Here is a 16,497-nt window from a genome sequence, read left to right as displayed (position 1 = left end):
AGACAGTCTGATCTGGTGTTGTACCATAATTCTATTGATGACCTGGGTCCAGACAGTCTGATCTGGTGAGTACCACCATCCTATTGATGACCTGGGTCCAGACAGTCTGATCTGGTGTTGTACCACCATCCTATTGATGACCTGGGTCCAGACAATCTGATCTGGTGAGTACCACCATCCTATTGATGACCTGGGTCCAGACGGTCTGATCTGATGTTGTACCACCATCCTATTGATGACCTGGGTCCAGACGGTCTGATCTGGTGAGTTCCAACATCCTATTGATGACCTGGGTCCAGACGGTCTGATCTGGTGAGTACCACCATCCTATTGATGACCTGGGTCCAGACGGTCTGATCTGGTGAGTACCACCATCCTATTGATGACCTGGGTCCAGACAGTCTGATCTGGTGAGTACCACCATCCTATTGATGACCTGGGTCCAGACAGTCTGATCTGGTGAGTACCACCATCCTTTTGATGACATGGGTCCAGACAGTCTGATCTGGTGAGTACCACCATCCTATTGATAACCTGGGTCCAGACAGTCTGATCTGGTGAGTACCACCATCCTATTGATGACCCGGGTCCAGACAGTCTGATCTGGTGAGTACCACCATCCTATTGATGACCCGGGTCCAGACAGTCTGATCTGGTGAGTACCACCATCCTATTGATGACCCGGGTCCAGACAGTCTGATCTGGTGAGTACCACCATCCTATTGATGACCCGGGTCCAGACAGTCTGATCTGGTGAGTACCACCATCCTATTGATGACCTGGGTCCAGACAGTCTGATCTGGTGAGTACCACCATCCTATTGATGACCTGGGTCCAGACAGTCTGATCTGGTGTTGTACCACCATCCTATTGATGACCTGGGTCCAGACGGTCTGATCTGGTGAGTACCACCATCCTATTGATGACCTGGGTCCAGACAGTCTGATCTGGTGAGTACCACCATCCTATTGATGACCTGGGTCCAGACGGTCTGATCTGGTGTTGTACCACCATCCTATTGATGACCTGGGTCCAGACGGTCTGATCTGGTGAGTTCCAACATCCTATTGATGACCTGGGTCCAGACGGTCTGATCTGGTGAGTACCACCATCCTATTGATGACCTGGGTCCAGACGGTCTGATCTGGTGAGTACCACCATCCTATTGATTACCTGGGTCCAGACAGTCTGATCTGGTGAGTACCACCATCCTATTGATGACCTGGGTCCAGACAGTCTGATCTGGTGAGTACCACCATCCTATTGATGACCTGGGTCCAGACAGTCTGATCTGGTGAGTACCACCATCCTATTGATGACCTGGGTCCAGACAGTTTGATCTGGTGAGTACCACCATCCTATTGATGACCTGGGTCCAGACGGTCTGATCTGGTGAGTACCACCATCCTATTGATGACCTGGGTCCAGACAGTCTGATCTGGTGAGTACCACCATCCTATTGATGACCCGGGTCCAGACGGTCTGATCTGGTGAGTACCACCATCCTATTGATGACCCGGGTCCAGACGGTCTGATCTGGTGAGTACCACCATCCTATTGATGACCCGGGTCCAGACGGTCTGATCTGGTGAGTACCACCATCCTATTGATGACCCGGGTCCAGACGGTCTGATCTGGTGAGTACCACCATCCTATTGATGACCCGGGTCCAGACAGTCTGATCTGGTGAGTACCACCATCCTATTGATGACCTGGGTCCAGACAGTCTGATCTGGTGAGTACCACCATCCTATTGATGACCCGGGTCCAGACAGTCTGATCTGGTGAGTACCACCATCCTATTGATGACCCGGGTCCAGACAGTCTGATCTGGTGAGTACCACCATCCTATTGATGACCCGGGTCCAGACAGTCTGATCTGGTGAGTACCACCATCCTATTGATGACCCGGGTCCAGACAGTCTGATCTGGTGAGTACCACCATCCTATTGATGACCCGGGTCCAGACAGTCTGATCTGGTGAGTACCACCATCCTATTGATGACCCGGGTCCAGACAGTCTGATCTGGTGAGTACCACCATCCTATTGATGACCTGGGTCCAGACAGTCTGATCTGGTGAGTACCACCATCCTATTGATGACCTGGGTCCAGACAGTCTGATCTGGTGTTGTACCACCATCCTATTGATGACCTGGGTCCAGACAATCTGATCTGGTGAGTACCACCATCCTATTGATGACCTGGGTCCAGACGGTCTGATCTGGTGTTGTACCACCATCCTATTGATGACCTGGGTCCAGACGGTCTGATCTGGTGAGTACCAACATCCTATTGATGACCTGGGTCCAGACGGTCTGATCTGGTGAGTACCACCATCCTATTGATGACCTGGGTCCAGACGGTCTGATCTGGTGAGTACCACCATCCTATTGATGACCTGGGTCCAGACGGTCTGATCTGGTGAGTACCACCATCCTGTTGATGACCTGGGTCCAGACGGTCTGATCTGGTGAGTACCACCATCCTATTGATGACCTGGGTCCAGACAGTCTGATCTGGTGTTGTACCATAATTCTATTGATGACCTGGGTCCAGACAGTCTGATCTGGTGAGTACCACCATCCTATTGATGACCTGGGTCCAGATAGTCTGATCTGGTGAGTACCACCATCCTATTGATGACCTGGGTCCAGACAGTCTGATCTGGTGAGTACCAACATCCTATTGATGACCTGGGTCCAGACAGTCTGATCTGGTGAGTACCACCATCCTATTGATGACCTGGGTCCAGACAGTCTGATCTGGTGAGTACCACCATCCTATTGATGACCTGGGTCCAGACGGTCTGATCTGGTGAGTACCACCATCCTATTGATGACCCGGGTCCAGACGGTCTGATCTGGTGAGTACCACCATCCTATTGATGACCCGGGTCCAGACGGTCTGATCTGGTGAGTACCACCATCCTATTGATGACCTGGGTCCAGACAGTCTGATCTGGTGAGTACCACCATCCTATTGATGACCCGGGTCCAGACAGTCTGATCTGGTGAGTACCACCATCCTATTGATGACCCGGGTCCAGACAGTCTGATCTGGTGAGTACCACCATCCTATTGATGACCTGGGTCCAGACAGTCTGATCTGGTGAGTACCACCATCCTATTGATGACCTGGGTCCAGACGGTCTGATCTGGTGAGTACCACCATCCTATTGATGACCTGGGTCCAGACAGTCTGATCTGGTGAGTACCACCATCCTATTGATGACCTGGGTCCAGACAGTCTGATCTGGTGAGTACCACCATCCTATTGATGACCTGGGTCCAGACAGTCTGATCTGGTGAGTACCACCATCCTATTGATGACCTGGGTCCAGACAGTCTGATCTGGTGAGTACCAACATCCTATTGATGACCTGGGTCCAGACAGTCTGATCTGGTGAGTACCACCATCATATTGATGACCTGGGTCCAGACAGTCTGATCTGGTGAGTACCACCATCCTATTGATGACCTGGGTCCAGACGGTTTGATCTGGTGAGTACCACCATCCTATTGATGACCTGGGTCCAGACAGTCTGATCTGGTGTTGTACCACCATCCTATTGATGACCTGGGTCCAGACAGTCTGATCTGGTGTTGTACCACCATCCTATTGATGACCTGGGTCCAGACAGTCTGATCTGGTGTTGTACCACCATCCTATTGATGACCTGGGTCCAAACGGTCTGATCTGGTGAGTACCACCATCCTATTGATGACCTGGGTCCAGACGGTCTGATCTGGTGAGTACCACCATCCTTTTGATGACCTGGGTCCAGACGGTCTGATCTGGTGAGTACCACCATCCTTTTGATGACCTGGGTCCAGACGGTCTGATCTGGTGAGTACCACCATCCTTTTGATGACCTGGGTCCAGACGGTCTGATCTGGTGAGTACCACCATCCTATTGATGACCTGGGTCCAGACAGTCTGATCTGGTGAGTACCACCATCCTATTGATGACCTGGGTCCAGACAGTCTGATCTGGTGAGTACCACCATCCTATTGATGACCTGGGTCCAGACGGTTTGATCTGGTGAGTACCACCATCCTATTGATGACCTGGGTCCAGACGGTCTGATCTGGTGAGTACCACCATCCTATTGATGACCCGGGTCCAGACAGTCTGATCTGGTGAGTACCACCATCCTATTGATGACCCGGGTCCAGACGGTCTGATCTGGTGAGTACCACCATCCTATTGATGACCCGGGTCCAGACGGTCTGATCTGGTGAGTACCACCATCCTATTGATGACCCGGGTCCAGACGGTCTGATCTGGTGAGTACCACCATCCTATTGATGACCTGGGTCCAGACTGTCTGATCTGGTGAGTACCACCATCCTATTGATGACCTGGGTCCAGACAGTCTGATCTGGTGAGTACCACCATCCCATTGATGACCTGGGTCCAGACAGTCTGATCTGGTGAGTACCACCATCCTATTGATGACCCGGGTCCAGACAGTCTGATCTGGTGAGTACCACCATCCTATTGATGACCCGGGTCCAGACAGTCTGATCTGGTGAGTACCACCATCCTATTGATGACCCGGGTCCAGACAGTCTGATCTGGTGAGTACCACCATCCTATTGATGACCCGGGTCCAGACAGTCTGATCTGGTGAGTACCACCATCCTATTGATGACCCGGTCCAGACAGTCTGATCTGGTGAGTACCACCATCCTATTGATGACCTGGGTCCAGACAGTCTGATCTGGTGAGTACCACCATCCTATTGATGACCTGGGTCCAGACAGTCTGATCTGGTGTTGTACCACCATCCTATTGATGACCTGGGTCCAGACAATCTGATCTGGTGAGTACCACCATCCTATTGATGACCTGGGTCCAGACGGTCTGATCTGGTGTTGTACCACCATCCTATTGATGACCTGGGTCCAGACGGTCTGATCTGGTGAGTACCAACATCCTATTGATGACCTGGGTCCAGACGGTCTGATCTGGTGAGTACCACCATCCTATTGATGACCTGGGTCCAGACGGTCTGATCTGGTGAGTACCACCATCCTATTGATGACCTGGGTCCAGACGGTCTGATCTGGTGAGTACCACCATCCTATTGATGACCTGGGTCCAGACGGTCTGATCTGGTGAGTACCACCATCCTATTGATGACCTGGGTCCAGACAGTCTGATCTGGTGTTGTACCATAATTCTATTGATGACCTGGGTCCAGACAGTCTGATCTGGTGAGTACCACCATCCTATTGATGACCTGGGTCCAGACAGTCTGATCTGGTGAGTACCACCATCCTATTGATGACCTGGGTCCAGACAGTCTGATCTGGTGAGTACCAACATCCTATTGATGACCTGGGTCCAGACAGTCTGATCTGGTGAGTACCACCATCCTATTGATGACCTGGGTCCAGACAGTCTGATCTGGTGAGTAACACCATCCAATTGATGACCTGGGTCCAGACGGTTTGATCTGGTGAGTACCACCATCCTATTGATGACCTGGGTCCAGACGGTCTGATCTGGTGAGTACCACCATCCTATTGATGACCCGGGTCCAGACGGTCTGATCTGGTGAGTACCACCATCCTATTGATGACCCGGGTCCAGACGGTCTGATCTGGTGAGTACCACCATCCTATTGATGACCCGGGTCCAGACGGTCTGATCTGGTGAGTACCACCATCCTATTGATGACCTGGGTCCAGACGGTCTGATCTGGTGAGTACCACCATCCTATTGATGACCTGGGTCCAGACGGTCTGATCTGGTGTTGTACCACCATCCTATTGATGACCTGGGTCCAGACGGTCTGATCTGGTGAGTACCACCATCCTATTGATGACCTGGGTCCAGACGGTCTGATCTGGTGAGTACCACCATCCTTTTGATGACCTGGGTCCAGACAGTCTGATCTGGTGAGTACCACCATCCTATTGATGACCTGGGTCCAGACGGTCTGATCTGGTGAGTACCACCATCCTATTGATGACCCGGGTCCAGACGGTCTGATCTGGTGAGTACCACCATCCTATTGATGACCCGGGTCCAGACGGTCTGATCTGGTGAGTACCACCATCCTATTGATGACCCGGGTCCAGACGGTCTGATCTGGTGAGTACCACCATCCTATTGATGACCTGGGTCCAGACGGTCTGATCTGGTGAGTACCACCATCCTATTGATGACCTGGGTCCAGACGGTCTGATCTGGTGTTGTACCACCATCCTATTGATGACCTGGGTCCAGACGGTCTGATCTGGTGAGTACCACCATCCTATTGATGACCTGGGTCCAGACGGTCTGATCTGGTGAGTACCACCATCCTTTTGATGACCTGGGTCCAGACAGTCTGATCTGGTGAGTACCACCATCCTATTGATGACCTGGGTCCAGACAGTCTGATCTGGTGAGTACCACCATCCTATTGATGACCTGGGTCCAGACAGTCTGATCTGGTGTTGTACCACCATCCTATTGATGACCTGGGTCCAGACATTCTGATCTGGTGAGTACAACCATCCTATTGATGACCTGGGTCCAGACAGTCTGATCTGGTGTTGTACCACCATCCTATTGATTACCTTGGTCCAGACAGTCTGATCTGGTGAGTACCATCATCCTATTGATGACCTGGGTCCAGACAGTCTGATCTGGTGAGTACCACCATCCTACTGATGACCTGGGTCCAGACGGTCTGATCTGGTGAGTACCACCATCCTATTGATGACCTGGGTCCAGACGGTCTGATCTGGTGAGTACCACCATCCTATTGATGACCTGGGTCCAGACGGTCTGATCTGGTGAGTACCACCATCCTATTGATGACCTGGGTCCAGACGGTCTGATCTGGTGAGTACCACCATCCTATTGATGACCTGGGTCCAGACGGTCTGATCCGGTGAGTACCACCATCCTATTGATGACCGGGTCCAGACGGTCTGATATGGTGAGTACCACCATCCTATTGATGACCCGGGTCCAGACAGTCTGATCTGGTGAGTACCACCATCCTATTGATGACCTGGGTCCAGACGGTCTGATCTGGTGAGTACCACCATCCTATTGATGACCTGGGTCCAGACGGTCTGATCTGGTGAGTACCACCATCCTATTGATGACCTGGGTCCAGACGGTCTGATCTGGTGAGTACCACCATCCTATTGATGACCTGGGTCCAGACAGTCTGATCAGGTGTTGTACCACCATCCTATTGATGACCTGGGTCCAGACAGTCTGATCTGGTGAGTACCACCATCCTATTGATGACCTGGGTCCAGACGGTCTGATCTGGTGAGTACCACCATCCTATTGATGACCTGGGTCCAGACGGTCTGATCTGGTGAGTACCACCATCCTATTGATGACCTGGGTCCAGACGGTCTGATCTGGTGAGTACCACCATCCTATTGATGACCTGGGTCCAGACGGTCTGATCTGGTGTTGTACCACCATCCTATTGATGACCTGGGTCCAGACGGTCTGATCTGGTGAGTACCATCATCCTATTGATGACCTGGGTCCAGACAGTCTGATCTGGTGAGTACCACCATCCTATTGATGACCTGGGTCCAGACGGTCTGATCTGGTGAGTACCACCATCCTATTGATGACCTTGGTCCAGACAGTCTGATCTGGTGAGTACCACCATCCTATTGATGACCTGGGTCCAGACAGTCTGATCTGGTGAGTACCACCATCCTACCACCATCCTATTGATGACCTGTGTCCAGACAGTCTGAATGGCTGATTAATTAGGGCCGATTTCAAGTTTTCATAACAATCTATTGATCTCTATTGATCAATAAATAACACGCGCAGCGCCAAAATCACAACATGCGTCAGTCAATCTATAAGAATGAAAATCATTTCGGTAACCACTTTCCTATCGCCGTCATCTCTCCACTATTATTCAGAATTTCTTTAACTTAGGTAACTGTCTTCTCTATTGATTAAGTAATAATCAATATCAGTAATTTAAATACGACTCAATTCTCAATTACATTATTCCAGCAGATCATTTAGTGAACAGACATCGTCTTGCATCAAAATTTGCTTTGTTATTATTTTAAGTTGAATGAATTAGTCTATCAATTTAACCTAAACAATATATTAAAAATGTTCAATTTATCCCTTCTATCAATTTGAACCAAACAAGCTATTAAAACGTTCAGTTTATATCTTATACAAACACAGGCCTAATGGTGAGTATTATTTTATATATACATTTATATTTCATGACAAAAACACAAATTCTCAGTCAAAAACAAAAAGTCAGAACACAGCCTCTCTTTTCTCTCATGTGATTTCAGGTCCATGTCTTTCCACAACGAGAGCAGTGGTATGTCTTCTCAAGACAAGAGACAAGGTTGCAGTCTGAGGCCAACTTTATTCAAAATATACAAATTAATTGGGGAGCGAGACAAGGCTGCAGTCTGAAAGTTTAAACATCACAGCAATATTCTAGGGGTGGCTTTTGAGGGTCTGAAGGTCGGTTTGAACCCTGTTTGACCCCAACCATGACCAGAACCATCAGAGGGGTTGTGTTCTATATATGAGGGCCTCTCCTAGGTTTGAGTATGTCTGGAGAGAGAGAGAGCTAGATCTATCTAGACATACTCAAACCAAGGAGAGGCCCTTCAGACTTATACTGTATAAAGCTAGCTAGATCTACTCTGGCTTATACTGTATAAAGCTAGCTAGATCTACTCTCTTAAACTGTATAAAGCTAGCCAACTAGTTAGCTTCACATTCTAGCTCAGGCTACATGCTATCTGTATTATGAAGATGGATATTGATCTTACTCAAGCACACTGTGTGTTTATGTCGCATGTGGCAGGTGAACACAGAACTTTTCACGGAGACAGACAATGCTGAAACATCAATCCATAGGGGGAGTCAGTGACACGAAAGAAAAGTTCTTACAAATTCAGCAGTTTATGGTGTGAAGTAGGCTTTTAGAAGAGCCATCTTTATTTTATTAATGTGGCATAATCACAAACCCGTTCTCAGTCAAAGATATCAGCCAACAGGGAGCACTTTTGTGTGTTTCCTGATAAACATTCAAACAATGTCCCAACATTCTAAAAATGACCAACGTTCTTTTAAAGAACGTCCAGGTTTGTCACACAGTTCCGTTTCGATGAGTGGTGAAGGAAATAATTGTTTCCTGTATGCATAGACAGGTTCGAATTCATATGGATGGTAAAAGGTACACAAATGTAAAAAAATGATTAAATTACACATTATATAATATTATATAATATTATTATTATATTATGTATAAATAATGGCTTCGGACGTTTCTCTCCGGAGTGAGAGATTCATTCATGCTCTTTCGGTTGATGAAACCATGAACATTTCATCCCACAGTGGGAACAGTAGAAGGCTTCTCCTTTGTGTGTCTTTGCTCGTGCACTTTCATGTTCCATAAATTCTTAAAACTCTTTTCACACCGAGAACAGTGGAAAGGCTTCTCTACAGAGTGTGTTAGCTCATGTTTTTTCAGGTATCTTGACTGGGTGAAATCCTTCCCACACTGGAAGCAGTGGAAAGGCTTCTCAACAGAGTGTGTTAGCTCATGTCTTTTCAGGTGTCCTGATAAAAAAAATGTCTTTCCACACTGAGAGCAGCGGTAAGGCTTCTCTCCGGTGTGTGTCCTCTCGTGATATTTTAGGTCCCCAGACCGAGCAAAACTTTTTTCACACTGGGAGCAGTGGTAAGGCTTCTCCACAGAGTGCATTGTCTCATGTTTTTTCAGGTATCTTGACTGGGTGAAATCCTTCCCACACTGGAAGCAGTGGAAAGGCTTCTCAACAGAGTGTGTTAGCTCATGTCTTTTCAGGTGTCCTGATAAAAAAAATGTCTTTCCACACTGAGAGCAGCGGTAAGGCTTCTCTCCTGTGTGTGTCCTCTCGTGATATTTCAGGTCCCTCGGTCGGGCAAATCTTTTTTCACACTGGGAGCAGTGGTAAGGTTTCACTCCAGAGTGTATTCTTTTATGTTCTTTAAGGTATTTTGATGAGGAAAAAGTCTTTACACACTTAGAACAATGGTAAGGTTTCTCTGCTGTGTGTGTTCGCTCATGTTCCTTCAGGGACCCTAATGTAAAAAAATTCTTGCCACACTGGGAACAATGGAAAGGTTTCTCATCAGAGTGTGTTATCTCATGTTTTCTCAGAGAATCTAATGAGAAAAATGTATTTTCACACTGAGAGCAGTGGTAAGGCTTATATGCAGAGTGTATTAGCTCATGATTTTTTAGGTTGCCTAACTGTGTAAATCGCTTCCCACACTGGGAGCAGTGGTAAGGCTTCTCTCCGGTGTGCGTTCTCTTGTGCCCTTTTAGATGCCCTAACTGGGAAAATCTCTTTCCACACTGAGAGCAGTGGTAAGGCTTCTCCCCTGTATGTGTTTTCTCGTGTATTTTCAGGCTCCCTAACCAGCTAAAACTCTTTCCACACTGAGAGCAGTGGTGAGGCCTCTCTCCAGAGTGTATTCTCTCATGTTGTTTCAGGCCATCTAACCGGCTAAATTCCTTACCACAGTCTGAACAGTGGTATGGCTTTTCTCCAAAGTGTATTATTATTTTATGTACTTTCAGGTGTTCTAATGTAGTAAAACTCTTTCCACAGTGGGAGCAGGGGTGTCGTCTTGCTGGTTTGGGCATCCCTGGGTCTGGTTCCACCGAGGGACTCTTCCTGCTGTCAGAGTTAGAATCTGGTCTCTCTCCTGCTAAAGATAGTATTTGGTTAAACAGAGAGACCTGAACGAAACCTCCACATGGTAAAACTGTCTTCCTATGAGGTTTAATCTAGACTAGATCCCTCAATAAAAGAGCAGAGCTTGTCATCACAGAGTGGCTGTAGCGCTTTGAGGCCAATATAAACACGATTAAACATATTGTTGTTTTGCATTTATTAGACCTGATGGATAAATAGACTAGTCAGTATAGGATACATGTATTAGACTAGTCAGTATAGGATACATGTATTAGACCTGATAGATAAATAGACTAGTCAGTATAGGATACATGTATTAGACTAGTCAGTATAGGATACATGTATTAGACCTGATAGATAAATAGACTAGTCAGTATAGGATACATGTATTAGACCTGATAGATAAATAGACTAGTCAGTATAGGATACATGTATTAGACCTAATGGATAAATAGACTAGTCAGTATAGGATACATGTATTAGACCTAATGGATAAATAGACTAGTCAGTATAGGATACATGTATTAGACTAGTCAGTATAGGATACATGTATTAGACTAGTCAGTATAGGATACATGTAATAGACTAGTCAGTATAGGATACATGTATTAGACCTGATAGATAAATAGACTAGTCAGTATAGGATACATGTATTAGACCTAATGGATAAATAGACTAGTCAGTACAGGATACATGTATTAGACTAGTCAGTATAGGATACATGTAATAGACTAGTCAGTATAGGATACATGTATTAGACCTGATGGATAATTAGACTAGTCAGTATAGGATACATGTAATAGACTAGTCAGTATAGGACACATGTAATAGACCTAATGGATAAATAGACTAGTCAGTATAGGATACATGTATTAGACCTAATGGATAAATAGACTAGTCAGTATAGGATACATGTAATAGACTAGTCAGTATAGGATACATGTATTAGACCTGATAGATAAATAGACTAGTCAGTATAGGATACATGTAATAGACCTAATAGATAAATAGACTAGTCAGTATAGGATACATGTAATAGACTAGTCAGTATAGGATACATGTATTAGACCTAATAGATAAATAGACTAGCCAGTACAGGATACATGTATTAGACCTAATGGATAAATAGACTAGTCAGTATAGGATACATGTAATAGACTAGTCAGTATAGGATACATGTAATAGACTAGTCAGTATAGGACACATGTAATAGACCTAATGGATAAATAGACTAGTCAGTATAGGATACATGTATTAGACCTAATGGATAAATAGACTAGTCAGTATAGGATACATGTAATAGACTAGTCAGTATAGGATACATGTATTAGACCTGATAGATAAATAGACTAGTCAGTATAGGATACATGTAATAGACCTAATAGATAAATAGACTAGTCAGTATAGGATACATGTAATAGACTAGTCAGTATAGGATACATGTATTAGACCTAATAGATAAATAGACTAGCCAGTACAGGATACATGTATTAGACCTAATGGATAAATAGACTAGTCAGTATAGGATACATGTAATAGACTAGTCAGTATAGGATACATGTAATAGACTAGTCAGTATAGGATACATGTATTAGACTAGTCAGTATAGGATACATGTAATAGACTAGTCAGTATAGGATACATGTATTAGACCTAATAGATAAATAGACTAGTCAGTATAGGATACATGTAATAGACTAGTCAGTATAGGATACATGTATTAGACTAGTCAGTATAGGATACATGTAATAGACCTAATGGATAAATAGACTAGACGAACCCTCTACTGAATGTTTTGGCATTGAAGTCACCAAAATTGGTGCAGTCAGAAAGTGATTGAAATCACATGGAACGACCCAAATCCTACAGTACAGAACAAGTGTAGAACTTCAGTAGAATGACCCCCTTAAAAAACACACTGTGGTTCAACAACTGCAGAGAGAGTTTATGCCCCGGTTCTTAAGATAATACTCACTGGTGTGAATCAGATCGTCAGTCTCCTGCTCCTCTCCCTCCTCCTCCCCTTTCACTCCCAAAACGTCTTCCTTCTCTTTAATTGAGATGGCCTCCTCTCCTTTCACCATTACATCCTTCTCTTCTTCTTTCAATGTAACAGCCTCCTCTTCCTCCTTTATTATTCTGAAAGCTTCTTCCTCTCCAAAAACTGAAACCTCTTCATCATCCTCCTCTTCTTCCTCTTTCACGACAATGTTCAGCCCCAGAGCTTCTTTCTCCGTCCAGTAGACCTCCTCTTCTTTAGCAGGGGGGGAGTAGCTTAGTGAGCTCATGGTTGGGGATGCTAGTTAGCATTAGCGATTAGCCTAGAGTTAAACTAACATAACAAGCCAGGTAGCAGACAACGTAAATGGAGTAATTAGTAACTATGACGACAGTGTGTTGAAAACACGTAATAAGTATAACGTTGGTATAAAGAGCTTCAACGTTTCGGTTAAATGTTTGCTAGCAAGCTACCGAGGTGGCGGAAGAAGTAGTCGTTGTTGTTGTTGTTGTTGAAAAAAAAAAGGAGTTCCGTCCACTAGATTACACGTCACGCAAGATGCGTCATCTGAAAGACTCACGTCGCCATCTGCTGACTGGAGCGGGAGTGAACCAGGCTCAACAAAATATAAATATTCACTACACTATATCATATTGATTTCTAAATAAACTGATGTTTTCTCTTACAGATTACAAATACTACTATCCAATAATACCTTTTACACAGGCGTAAAAGCCTAATATGAATAGGTACATTAATATTACATACTGTCATAAAAACAGGCAATGTGTTATTCTCTCAAGGTCACACACTGTATTACAAATTATTACTATTGCTACATAATATCAAAAAGTGGGTTACCAATGTAACAGTATAACTTTAAACCGTGCCCTCGCCCATACCCGGGCGCGAACCTCTGCACACATCAACATCAGTCACCCACGAAGCATCGTTACCCATCGCTCCACAAAAGCCGCGGCCCTTGCAGAGCAACTGGAACCACTACTTCAAGGTCTCAGAGCAAGTGACGTCACCGATTGAAACGCTATTTAGCGCGAACACCGCTAACTAAGCTAGCCGTTTCACATCCGTTACACCAACACAAAACACTGACATCACATGCAAATAGCATTGGATTTTATAAAGTGTGAGCACACACACACACACACACACACAATACACACACATACACACACACACACACACACACACACACACACACACACACACACACACACACACACACACACCCACACACACACACACACACACACAGGAGAAAGACACAGAGGCAGATTGACAAGAAACCGTTTAATAACCAAAAGGATTGTGATGACATCATCAGTCTACACCTACGCTGTGTGACATTCAGTCTCTCTCTCTCTCTCTCTCCCTCACATGTCCCCTCTATCTCTTTCTCTCTCTTTCTCTCTCTCTCTCTCCCTCACATGTCCCCTCTATCTCTCTCTCTCTCTTTCTCTATCTCTCTCTCCCTCACATGTCACTCTCTCTCTCTCTCCCTCACATGTCCCCTCTATCTCTCTCTCTCTCTTTCTCTATCTCTCTCTCCCTCACATGTCCCTCTCTCTCTCTCTCTTTCTCTATCTCTCTCTCCCTCACATGTCCCCTCTATCTCTCTCTCTCTCTTTCTCTATCTCTCTCTCCCTCACATGTCCCCTCTATCTCTCTCTCTCTCTTTCTCTATCTCTCTCTCCCTCACATGTCCCCTCTATCTCTCTCTCTCTCTTTCTCTATCTCTCTCTCCCTCACATGTCCCTCTCTCTCTCTCTCCCTCACATGTCCCTCTCTCTCTCTCTTTCTCTCTCTCTCTTTCCCTCACATGTCCCCCTCTCTATCGCTCTCTCTCTCTCCCTCACATGTCCCTCTCTCTCTCTCTTTCTCTCTGTCTCCCTCACATGTTCCCTCTCTCTCTCTCTTTCTCTCTCTCTCTCTCCCTCTCTATCACTCTCTCTCTCTCTCCCTCACATGTCCCCCTCTCTATCGGTCTCTCTCTCTCTCTTTCTCTATCTCTCTCTCCCTCACATGTCCCCTCTCTATCGCTCTCTCTCCTCTCTCCCCCCTCTCGCTCTGGTGCTGACGGAGAGACAGAGAGAGAGATGGATGTTAACAGGTATTCGTAGTGCACTACTTTAGACCAGAGCCCTGAGGGTAGTGCACTACTTTAGACCAGAGCCCTGAGGGTAGTGCTGCCCTTTATATTAATATATAGATTTCTATTAAACGAGGCAAGTCAGTTAAGAACAAATTCTTATTTACAATGACGGCCTACTCTGGCCAAACCAGACGACGCTGGGCCAATTGTGCACCGCCCTATGGGACTCCCAATCACAGCCGGATGTGATACAGCCTGGATTTGACACCTCTAGCACTACGATGCAGTGTCTTAGACCGCTGCGCCACTCGGGAACAGGGAGCCATGTCAGACGCACGTGAGGCTACCACAGTAAAACGTTCCTTCTGTACAAAAGCCATTCTAGTGACACACACACACACACACACACACACACACACACACACATCCCCGTAAAGGTTGGGGGCAGTAGACAGGGAGAGGTTGTTTCCAGGGCAACAACACGTTATGTTTCGGGGCAGTAGACAGGGAGAGGTTGTTTCCAGGGCAACAACAAATTATGTCTGGGGGCAGTAGACAGGGAGAGGTTGTTTCCAGGGCAACAACACGTTATGTCTGGGGGCAGTAGACAGGGAGAGGTTGTTTCCAGGGCAACAACACATTATGTTTCGGGGCAGTAGACAGGGAGAGGTTGTTTCCAGGGCAACAACACATTATGTTTCGGGGCAGTAGACAGGGAGAGGTTGTTTCCAGGGCAACAACACATTATGTCTGGGGGCAGTAGAGGAGTGGATGACTATATCTCACCCTATTCCCTATGCAGCCCTACGAGGCTCTGGTCTAAAGTAGTGCACTATGTAGGGAACAGGGGGCCTTTTAGGACACAAACATGGTTCATATGCCAAACTAAACTAACTAAACTAGCTAATGGTCTCCCTGACAACCAGACAGACAGGCTCGTACTGGAGATGATTTAAATGCTTACAACATTCCCCTCCCTCCCTCCCTCCCTCCCTCCCTCCCTCCCTCCCTCCCTCCCTCCCTCCCTCCAAAGCTGAGATGATTATCAAGTCAATTGAATTTGCTTCTTCTTCTTGTGTTTTTGTTTTAAAAGCTGTTTCAGCAGCTTCAGTGTCTGTGTCTGTGAAACGGTGTGAACCTGAAAACCGTCCCCTCGGATATCGGACCTGTAACTCCACACTTCTCAGTTCCCTAGCTGTGACATCACTGTTCCATTCTGTGACCTTACTGTTCCATTCTGTGACATCACTGTTCCATTCTGTGACATCACTGTTCCATTCTGTGACATCACTGTTCAATTCTATGACCTTACTGTTCCATTCTGTGACATCACTGTTCCATTCTGTGACATCACTGTTCCATTCTGTGACATCACTGTTCCATTCTGTGACATCACTATTCCATTCTGTGACATCATTGTTCCATTCTGTGACATCACTGTTCCACTTTGTGACTTCACTGTTTCATTCTGTGACAGTGCAGAACTACACACACTCCAGAGAGATGTGGCATATCTGTGTGTGTGTGTGTACACAGTGACATCACAATAGTAAATCTATGATTTGGAAACACACATTGACACGGTGAAGTGACTGGAGCATGAACTAAGAGGAGAGAAAGGAAGAAGAGTCCACTAAGAAGCATACACCAACAGTCTTTCCTGTTCAGTGGGG

The 16,497-nt window shown here is 46.2% G+C and overlaps 1 protein-coding gene and 1 long non-coding RNA gene across 3 annotated transcripts in view; both read right to left on the bottom strand.

Moving 5' to 3' along the window:
• Positions 1 to 8,927: 8,927 nt before the first annotated feature.
• Positions 8,928 to 13,296, bottom strand: LOC110512148 (zinc finger protein 883-like). 2 transcript variants are annotated; one of them, XM_036972699.1, is made up of 2 exons: positions 12,688 to 13,296; positions 8,928 to 10,725 (listed from the first exon to the last, which is right to left on the bottom strand). In XM_036972699.1, the coding sequence occupies exons 1-2, from the start codon at positions 12,998 to 13,000 to the stop codon at positions 9,353 to 9,355; spliced, it is 1,686 nt and encodes a 561-aa protein (XP_036828594.1). In that variant the 5' UTR covers positions 13,001 to 13,296; the 3' UTR covers positions 8,928 to 9,352. The 2 variants fall into 2 exon arrangements, with proteins under 2 accessions (XP_036828594.1, XP_021448384.2); XM_021592709.2 differs by having other exon boundaries at positions 8,928 to 10,722.
• Positions 13,297 to 15,902: 2,606 nt separating this feature from the next.
• The window catches only part of LOC110511564, a 774-nt gene continuing 179 nt past the window's right edge, over positions 15,903 to 16,497 (bottom strand). Inside the window, exons 1-2 of the long non-coding RNA XR_002471750.2 lie at positions 16,132 to 16,497; positions 15,903 to 16,047 (exon numbers count right to left, since the gene is read on the bottom strand). The exon at positions 16,132 to 16,497 is cut by the window's right edge and continues 179 nt beyond it. This is a non-coding gene — a long non-coding RNA (uncharacterized LOC110511564). The remainder of the gene's footprint in view (positions 16,048 to 16,131) is intronic.

Source organism: Oncorhynchus mykiss, unplaced genomic scaffold (genome assembly GCF_013265735.2).
Source record: "Oncorhynchus mykiss isolate Arlee unplaced genomic scaffold, USDA_OmykA_1.1 un_scaffold_189, whole genome shotgun sequence".
NCBI lineage: Eukaryota > Metazoa > Chordata > Actinopteri > Salmoniformes > Salmonidae > Oncorhynchus > Oncorhynchus mykiss.
Note: the sequence above shows the minus strand (reverse complement) of the source record. Positions and strands in the feature narration are given on the sequence as shown.

What these genes read in the sequence shown, in the direction of transcription:
- LOC110512148 (XM_036972699.1), bottom strand. Translation starts at nt 13,000, where the DNA reads ATGAGCTCACTAAGCTACTCCCCCCCTGCTAAAGAAGAGGAGGTCTAC. An exon ending in TGACGATCTGATTCACACCA is followed by an intron (nt 10,726 to 12,687) that starts GTGAGTATTATC and finishes TACTATCTTTAG; the next exon opens with CAGGAGAGAGACCAGATTCT.